This window comes from Lissotriton vulgaris, chromosome 6 (genome assembly GCF_964263255.1).
Source record: "Lissotriton vulgaris chromosome 6, aLisVul1.2, whole genome shotgun sequence".
Classification (NCBI taxonomy): domain Eukaryota; kingdom Metazoa; phylum Chordata; class Amphibia; order Caudata; family Salamandridae; genus Lissotriton; species Lissotriton vulgaris.
Genome location: NC_141694.1, coordinates 804,093,159 through 804,103,352, shown reverse-complemented (window position 1 = coordinate 804,103,352; position 10,194 = coordinate 804,093,159). Strand labels below are relative to the sequence as shown.

Genomic DNA, 10,194 nt, shown 5'->3' with positions numbered 1-10,194 from the left:
GAGAATCCTTGCAGCAGCGTTCTGGACAAGCTGTAATTTGCTCAGAACTTGCTCTTGTGCGTTAAGCAATAGACCATTGCAGTAATCCACCTTAGATAACACCAGGGAGGACATTAAGGTTTTACCTGCAGTTGGGGGAAGAAATGGGAGCAGTTTCTTCACCATTCTCAGGGTAAAGAAGGAGGCTGACACCACCGCGTTGGCATGGCTAAGAAACGTAAGCTTATTATCGAAAAGCATGCCCAAGTTTTTCACCTTGGCTACAGGTGGTGGGGGAGCTCCCAGTTCCGAAGGCCACCAGACCGGAGACCAAGACGGAGTTAGTTCGCCAAAAACCATCACCTCCGTCTTGTCGGAATTTAGCTTTAAGCAATTCCGATTCATCCATGAACTGATGGCCTTCATGCCCTCCTGAAAGTTCGCTGCCACTGCTTCTCCGTTTTTGTGTATCTCCAGGACCAGCTGTGTGTCGTCGGCGTATGATGTTAAACCTATACTGAACGACTTGATTACCCTCGCCAAGTCCGACACGTAGATGTTAAAAAGTGTCGGACTTAGAGAGGAGCCCTGGGGAACGCCACACGGGAGAGTGAAATCAGGAGAGCAGAAGCATCCCATCTTGACGGACTGTACTCGGTTGGCCAGGAAAGATGCCAACGTTGCTCTTGCCCTGCCCTGAATGCCTAGGGCGGCGACACAGTCGATCAAGATGGTATGATCGACCGTGTCGAAGGCCGCGGATAGATCTAGGAGTATCAGGATAGCTGCACCACCTTTATCCATGATTATCCTGACCTCCTCGGCAGCTTTTATCAGGGCAGTCTCCGTCCCATGGCCCTTCCTAAAACCAAACTGCGTGTTGTCAAGTAGATCATTCTGATCAATAAAAGTCGACAACTGTTGGTTCATTACCTTTTCAATTATTTTGGAAGGGTAAGGGAGAGAGGCGATAGGACGATAGTTTTTTGGCTCTAAAGGGTTTAGAGCGGGTTTTTTTAAAAGAGGTGTTACAATTGCTTTTTTCCAGACAGGGGGAAAAGCACCTGTCTGAAATATGGAGAAACAGATGTTGCTGAGTACTGGCGCTATTAGGTTGGGTACTAATTTAAGGATTCGTGGAGGACATGGGTCCAGTGGTGAACCTAATTTAACACTATTTATAAGCTCCACCATGGACAGGGGTGGAGAGAAGACCTCAAAATTAGGATTTGAAGACAAAAGGGGGGATTCCGGGATGGTAGGGTCAGTGATCGTTATTTTGGTAAAGTTATCGAAAATATCCAAAACCTTGGCCTGAAAAAAATCCGCTACCTTGTTGCAGAATATTTGGGATGGCTCAAATGGGAGGGGGGCTGGAGGATTGGCTAAATCTTTTACCACAACATTAGGCATGTTGATGGAACTGGTACGTGCTGCACCAAGCCCTGAAGCACACGTCACAGTCAGGAGCTCGAGAACAGTGTGCGGAACTTCATGCTCAGAAGCTTGGGGACAGCGTGTGGAACCAATGCGAGCTGCCAACTGCTAACACAGCAAAATCCAGCAAAACAGAAGAAAATAAAGAAAATGAAGATCCTAACAGAGACCAATTGGAACATGGAAAATGGAAGAACTCCAATTGCAAGTAAGAAGATGGTGGCAGTCAGCAATAGAATTCAATGAGTTGAGTCACAGCAAAACTTTCCAAGGAAGAAGAAGAAGATGCTCTCTGCTGGTCCAAGGTCCGCATCCAATCGTCACCAGTAAAAAGAAGAGGATGCTTCATCAGGTAAGTTCAATTTCTTTTATTAAAGCTTAGGTGAGATCCAAGGTAAACAACCGGCCGGAGCAACAGTTAACTTCAACTACCCTCCTGACCATGCCACCATTCCAACATGGAACACATAGTCAGGGTGGCATGTGCAAGTATTAAAGATATACAGAATCCAACAATTGGCTTAATATATTTCAGACTGTGTCATATTTCGCAAAACCATTCAAAAGACGTTAAGATTGGATCACTGACAAAATTTCGACCTCCAAAATATCGACCTACAGGAATATCGAGTCAAAAATATCGAGGGCAAGAATATCAACATCCTATCTACAACATGGTAAGTACAAAAATATCGAAAAAATAATATAGATGTTAAAAATATCGATGTTAAAAATATTGTTTTTTTAATATAAATGTAAAATAAAGTAAATAACACTAATAAATAAAATCTACATAGTTAAAAGTATCTAATAATATTTAAAATTAATAAATAATACATATATAATAATAATACATTAATTAAATATATACAGTAAAAATATTATATATATGTACTGAACAATAAGTTGCAATAATTATTTTATTAATATATAAATTAATAAAATATATTCTAAATTACAAATACATTTACAAACATAAAACAATAACATAAATAAAATGTAAAAAACATAAAAAATTAAATATAATTTTAATATTTTTACAATTAATTATATAAAACGTTGGATAGCGTAAGGGTAAAAATTACTATTCCCACTCCGGAGAGTGCAACAGTAGGGAAAGCGTTGGATAGCGTAGGGCTGCGGTTCCCAAACTGTGCGCCGCGGCGCCCTGGTGCGCCGTGATTAGCAGCCAGGGGCGCCGCGCCGCCACACAGGACAGGAAATGGGACATATGGATTGCAGGCCCGTAGGACCCTTTTCAAATCGGTAAATAAGCGTCTCTCTGTCTGATTGTTCCCTTCTTCTCAGACCCTGGCAGGAAGTTCTTTAGCCGTAAATTTGTCACATATGTTTATATTTTTGCTGTACATCCTGTGCGCGCTGTGTTTACATTATTTTCTTTTTACCTGCGTTGTTTTGATTCTATGGCCTGCTCATGCAAGTAGGGGAATTTTTTATCGTATGTGTGGCGTTATGGTTACATATTTAACGAATATGTCCGTTAGAATAAATGCAACAGTCCAACGCCTAAAATGACGGGAATAGGTTGTAATTACAGGCATATGGACTTGGACCACAGGCAGTATCATATTACTCAAAATCGGGGCATGCGAACCATTTGAGTTGGAAAGTTTCCTGACACGTCCGAGCCACTCTAGCAGAGTACAGAGCGATGACTGCTTCTCTCAAGCTCTATGAAAATTAGTTAACTTGAAACTAGAACAAATACAGAACCGTGGAGATAAATTAAGGGGCCGAACGATCATGTTGCTTTTGAATATGACATTGTTTATTGATGGCTACTCTTGAATCAATTATGTTTTTATGTCTCAACTGAACTCTTCAAAGTTGATGGGTGGGTGGGTCTCTGAACTGGGGAAATGTATTTATTTAAGAATGGAACGGTAGGGGCACCTGCAGCTTTTCTGCTAGCAACCCAAGGTTTTGCCTTTTATGTGGACACGGTAAGGTTAAAGGAGATGGAGGTATCACCAAGCAGGCCACCGCACAGATTTTTTATTTGTATTTTGAGAATTTATAGAGCGTGTTACACCCAAGTGCATCAAAGCGCTAGCAAAGAGTAAGAATGACTGCAAGACAGGAGACCAGACCTATCCATCACAGAAGAGCCAGGTTTTCAACTGCTTGCAAACGGCAGCATGGGAGGAAAGACTTGCAATGTGAATAGTTAGCGACAACTTGAAAGGACTGCCCCCTCACCTGCCTTTTTAAAATGTAGGTATCTCAACCTTCCTAAGAGAGGCAGACCTGAGCTGACTGTTGGGATACATGAGAAAATTACAACTGACCAAATTACAAAAGCAAACGTTAAGTTACATGAGGCAGTAATATGAGCAATCAAAATACAAGAGGTAGCAAAAGGTACATTACAGGGGGGAAAAGTGACATGTGTGCAAGTTACAAAAACGTACAAACTACAAGTAGAGGTATAATACTGCAATAATGGCAGACACTCAAGCACAAGAACAAACGTTATGTAGGCAATGGTGGCACTTGTGCAAGTATCTAAAGCAAACAAAATGTAAGCGGTAGCAAACAGTGTTACAAGAGAAAAGTGACGTATGCATGTTACAAAAGAGTACCAAACACAGGTAGAAGGATAATACTGCAATAAATGGTAGACACTCAAACCACAAGAACACACTGGGAAGGCACTTCCACAGTCATGGAGAAAATTATTTTCTGTACTTGAAGGTCTTCCTTAAGATAATAGAGAGGGCGTGAGTTACATTTGGAAGTGTCTTTGAATAAGGCGAACTTTGAGGTCAGTTTTAAAGGCCTGGGAAGAGGTGGTGGCTCCCGAACACATGTAGACAAAATTGGATTTGCCTGTTTAGCTTTTGCAGAAATTATTTGTGCTTTGCAGCATTTGCCTTTCGTCCCAGCAGAGTTCATCCCATTGCATCCTGGTAAATGCAGTATGCTTACTTTCAAAGTTGCTGTAGTCTTTCACCAAATTTGATGCAGGTAGTGCTGTTATCTCTAGACTGATTTGGATTAGAAACTATATGTCCGTTCTATAGCGTACTCTGTACTACTGTGATATGTCCTTGGCTGGGCCCAGGAATTATTGAAGTGTGGTCTTTGGTGTTACAAATCAGTCTGATGTACACATTAGCTGCAATTTGGCTTTCTTCATTGTTTGCAAAAATGTGCCATCTTAGATTTCATTACAAAACTGAATACTCTTTCTGTCTGTGTGGGGTACCAATAGGAATAATTAATCCAAATGGTCATCATCATCACGTGCTGCTATTGGAAATTAACATCAATAATAGATCCATCATTAGAAAGAGGATCACTTTTGTTCTTCTTATACTTGTCTTACCTGGATGTTTTGTACTTCAGACTTATTATACGTGGAGACTGGATGAGACCCGGAAGAAACCTGGAAATACTTGAGCAAAGGAAAAGAAAAGAAGACCAGGAACTTTACAGATAGAAAGGCTCCTCCATCGGAATAATTCAGACACGTGGAACTGATTTCCATCTTTCTGATTGACAATGAAGAGATTTCTAATGCCAAGTTCAAGTTCATCTGCGCAAAGTGAAGTTGGAGGTTCTTCTGACAAAGATGACGGGAAACGAAAGGCCAAGTACAGAAAGTATGATGACGGGTATCTGGATTATGGTTTCACGTGTGTTCAGGTTAATAATGAGGACCGACCTCAATGTGCAATCTGTTTAAAAGTTTTGGCTCTGGAATCCATGCTTCCAAGTAAACTTAAGCGGCATCTTGAAAGTCTTCACCCAAATGTGGTCGGAAAGCCAAGGGAATTTTTTGTAAGAAAAGTTGCGGAAGCCAAACTACAAAAGTCCATATTCTCTAAACAAACCAAAATGCATAGCAATGCCCTCCTGTCCTCATATCAAGTGGCCTATCTAGTTGCACAGAGTAAAAAACCCCACACAATTGCAGAAGAGCTGATTTTGCCTGCTGCTGTTAAAATGGTAACAAACATGGTCGGCGAAGATGCGGGTAAACAGCTGCTGAAAGTGCCTCTTTCTAATAATACTGTCAGCCGGAGGATAAATGATATGGCCGAAGATATTAATGATCAGCTCATCTGTAATCTAAGAGGAAAAGACTTTGCACTCCAGTTGGATGAGGCAACAAACAACCACAAAGACACCCATCTTATTTGCTATGTCCGGTTTGTTCACGAAAAACACATTGTTGAGGATTTGTTGTTCTGTAAAGAAATCAAAGGTGGAACTACAGGTCAAGACTTGTTTGTAGTTGTGGATGATTTTATGCAACATAATCAAATTGACTGGGAGAGATGTGTTGGATTTTGTACAGATGGGGGGTCGTTCAATGGCAGGATGCTACCAAGGACTTCAAGCTCGCATACGATCTAAAGCGCCCAATGCTGTTTGGACACACTGTATAATACACCGAGAAGCACTGGCAGCAGGAAACCTCAGTGAAGAACTGCATGGTATTTTGAAAATAGTAATCAAAGTGGTAAATCATATTAAAACAAGACCAATGAAAGCACGATTTTTGCTAAACTGTGTGAGGACATGGGTGCCGACCACTCATGCCTCTTGTTCTACAGCAGCTCTAGGTGGCTGTCTCTTGGTAATTCCCTGCTTAGAGTGTATGAGCTGAGGAATGAAATATACTCATATTTACATGATGATGAACATTGTTTTGCTGACAAATTTATTGATGCAGACTTTCTAATACAAATGGGTTTTCTTTCTGATCTATTTGAAAAACTGAATGTACTGAACAAGTCCTTGCAAGGCAATAACACTAACATCTTGCAACTGTCAGGCAAAGTTTCAGGCTTTAAGAACAAGGTGATCCTTTGGAAAAGCTGTGTAAGCAAGGGTGACTATAAATGGTTTCCTTCATTGGACCAGTTTCTGCAAGAGAATGGAATGGTGTTAAAGGAGGAACTGCAGACAGTTTTTGTTCTGTATTTGTCTCAACTGCGTTTTTACCTTGACAAATATTTTCCAGAGGATGAAGTGGAGCCAATAAAATGGGTGAGCAACCCTTTCAATGCTGAGATACCTCAGCATCTCAACAATGAGGAAGCAGAACAGCTTATTGATGTTGCAAGTGACTTAGCATTGAAAGCAAGGTTCCAGTCTCAGTCACTGTTTGAGTTCTGGTGCCAAGCTGGGGATGAATACCCAATGATAAGCAAGAGAGCCCTGCATGTTTTGATCCCGTTTGCTACTTCATACCTTTGTGAAGCTGGTTTCTCAGCAGTTGCAGTAATAAAGTCCAAATATAGGGCAAAAATTAACCTTGAAAAGGAAATGCGTGTTGCGATCTCAAAAATAACTCCGAGATATCAAGAGCTATGTAAGGGAAAACAAGCACATCCATCTCACTAGGATTTGCAAGGTAAATTTGGACTCTGTTGTTTTTCCTGGTCATTAAAAACTTCTGTATAATAAAATATCTTTTTCAAACTATTGTTGTGTGGTCTAAAAATGTCTTGTATTGTTTCTCACTTAACATGTTTTTATTAAACAACTTATCTTCTTATTTTGTTACTAATATCATTATAATACCTTCATTGCGTCCCAATTACTTTAAGGAAGACAACTGGAAGTACTCCCGATGTCGGGCTTGCATCCCGTCCACCGGTAAAAAAAAAATAATTGTGGGGAGCCACGGCCAACTGCTGATTAGGTCAAGGGAGCCACGGGTCAAAAAAGCTTAGGAACCACTGGCGTAGGGGTAAAAATTACTATTCCCACTCCAGAGAGTGGAACAGTAGCGAAAGCTTTGGAGAGCGTAGGGGTAAAAATTACTATTCCCACTCCAGAGAGTGCAACAGTAGGGAAAGTGTTGGATAGCGTAGGAGTAAAAATTACTATTCCCACTCCAGAGAGTGCAACAGTAGGGAAAGCGTTGAATAGCGTAGGGGTAAAAATTACTATTCCCACTCCAGAGAATGCAACAGTAGGCAAAGCGTTGGATAGCGTAGGAGCAAAAATTACTATTCCCACTCCAGAGAGTGCATCAGTAGGGAAAGCGTTGGATAGCGTAGGAGTATAAATTACTATTCCCACTCCACAGAGTGCAACAGTAGGGAAAGCGTTGGATAGCGTAGGAGTAAAAATTACTATTCCCACTCCAGAGAGTGCAACAGTAGGGAAAGCATTGGATAGCGTAGGGATACAAATTACTATTCCCACTCCAGAGAGTGCAACAGTAGGGAAAGCGTTGGATAGCGTAGGAGTATAAATTACTACTCCCACTCCACAGAGTGCAACAGTAGGGAAAGTGTTGGATAGCGTAGGAGTAAAAATTACTATTCCCACTCCAGAGAGTGCAACAGTAGGGAAAGCGTTGGATAGCGTAGGGATACAAATTACTATTCCCACTCCAGAGAGTGCAACAGTAGGGAAAGCTTTGGATAGCGTAGGGGTAAAAATTACTATTCCCACTCCAGAGAGTGCAACAGTAGGGAAAGCGTTGGATAGCGTATGAGTAAAAATTACTATTCCCACTCCAGAGAGTGCAACAGTAGGGAAAGCGTTGGATAGCGTAGGAGTAAAAATTACTATTCCCAGTCCAGAGAGTGCATCAGTAGGGAAAGCATTGGATAGCGTAGGAGTAAAAATTACTATTCACACTCCAGAGAGTGCAACAGTAGGGAAAGCGTTGGATAGCGTAGGGGTAAGAATTACTATTCCCACTCCAGGGAGTGCAACAGTATGTGGTTCCGTGGTTCCGAATTGGGTTCGATAGTTCCGAAACCCGATTTATAAAGATCGTCGGAAATGGACCATTTTGGTCTCCACGGACCGCAAATGGCGAGTATAACGTGTCTGAGTGTTTTCGTATGAATCGATATAGGAGAACACTCTGCATTTGAGGATTTAGTCTGAGTACTCGGGTTCCATTTTGTATGTGGCAGCCATCTTGTGTGGTTGCCCTAACATAGGCCCGATGACTGTGGCCGAACGAGTCCTTGACACGTACGCCTTAGCTGACTTCTGGTTGACCTGGCCGAACTGACTCCTTGCCTGGGGCGAATCACGCTGAGCCAGTTCCTTGTTCAGCAGCTGGCCTGATAAAGATCAAGGAGCAGGACGTGCCCGACTTTATGGCACACCGTTCCCACTCCTCTATCTCCTTTCCATCTGTTTCTGCCTTTCCTTTACAACATGTTCATCGATCTGGGTTGAAGGTTTTATGATGGGTTTGTCCGGCCTGATCGAACAGGAAACCAAGCATGTGTGCGATCGTTTTGGTGGGCTGGACAACGGAAAGTGGGATTATCTATGATTGTCGTCATTCGCTACTTTTTGAAATGCTACTTGTTCATTGGTCAGTTTGTATGCACCAAATGTAAATTGTGATGTTGCCAGAGGCGTAATTTTCGGCATAAAAGACAGAGTTTCGTTCATTGAGGTGGTGCAGCCTCTGTCGAACTACCCGTGTGTACTTCGTAGACCTCTGTCCCTGGTTGCAACCAATAAACTTTGGTCTTTGACGTCATCAAGAAGTATCTTGTGTCTCTGTTTGCCAAGACAGGAGAATCTGGGTGTTGCCCTGACACCGCTGGGTTATTGTAATAGTATCGGTTCCGAAAAACCCAGTACCTCAATTGGTGCCCAACGTTGGGCGACTTCAGCGGTACCGGTCCAAGCCAGAGGTTCGTGAGGAGCTTCGTGTGAAAATTCCAGAGGACGGCCAGCCACTTCAGCTGCCCCTGTATGTCGACGTGGTTCCGAAGGTCTTTGCTGCAAGGTTTCCTGCGTCCCGACGGCTACGAAGGACTGCTGCCCTGACTGTCGCCCTGTTTTGGAGCCTTAGACGTTTGTAGAGCGAGACGATTGACGGGTCTTCTGGTGACGCCATCGACAACTCAGTTAAGTATAAAGGGAGCGTCTCCTAGTGCTTAGTTTGTTTTGTATCCTTTAGTGGATAGCTTTGATTTGGTACCTGCAGGCCCCAAAGCCAAGGGATTCGTGTATTCACGAGCTTATCGATTTTAGATTGCCCTTGTTGTTTGAAGCTAGACTAGTGAGCAAGATGCCTGGTTTTAGCAGTCTTAGGAATTTGTTTGGTTGTGGTACTTTGAGGGATTCCCGGTTAGAGGATTCGTGTCCGGTTCCTCCGATCGGAACTCCTACATACGAGTTGTATGTGAAACATGGTGTAGGTCCTATCAGCTACAATGAGATTTGGGTAAAATACACGAAGAATGACGGTGTCCTACAATGGCCCCGTTATGGTAGTTTTGATACAGAAGTCTTAGATAACCTTGAAGTGAAGTTGTTCAAGAAGAAAGCCCGGCCGGCGATGTTTGACTCTTTCCGCATATGGCGCAAAGAAGCCAAACAGAAAGAAATTAAGTTAGCGAAGAAGAATAGAAAGGGTATGTCAATGGTGCAAGCTGCCGTTGCATACAGACATGATGAAGAAGAGAAAGAAAGTGAGCAGATGCTTAGAGTGAGGAAGTTAGCGGTAGACAGATGCTACCCAGTCTTGCCGGTTAAAGAGCAGAAAGACGAGAAGGATCTTGTGAAAGACCCTTTAATGTCGCATTTGCTAAATTCACCGCCACCTTACGTGCAGAATGCTACGGCACCACCACCACCGGTTGTGGCCGTGCAAGCACCTATTGCTTTGCCTCCTGTTCTTCCTCCACAGCCAGCTCCTTCGTTGGCTGTTGTTCCTTATGCGCAGCCTTCTCAGGGATTGCCAACTTTGCCTATTCCTGCTACTACTGTCTCTATGCCTGTTCCGACTATGGATCCTACAACTACTGCTTTGTC

At 42.6% G+C, this 10,194-nt stretch overlaps 2 protein-coding genes across 2 annotated transcripts; both read left to right on the top strand.

Moving 5' to 3' along the window:
- Positions 1-4,941: 4,941 nt before the first annotated feature.
- On the top strand, positions 4,942-5,799 carry LOC147708027 (zinc finger BED domain-containing protein 5-like). The gene has a single exon (XM_086925698.1). It carries the CDS (start codon positions 4,942-4,944, stop codon positions 5,797-5,799), a length of 858 nt encoding a protein of 285 aa, XP_086781824.1.
- Positions 5,800-5,964: 165 nt separating this feature from the next.
- LOC147708026 (protein FAM200A-like) lies at positions 5,965-6,792 on the top strand. Its single transcript, XM_086925697.1, has one exon. It carries the CDS (start codon positions 5,965-5,967, stop codon positions 6,790-6,792), a length of 828 nt encoding a protein of 275 aa, XP_086781823.1.
- The last annotated feature ends 3,402 nt before the right edge of the window (positions 6,793-10,194 follow it).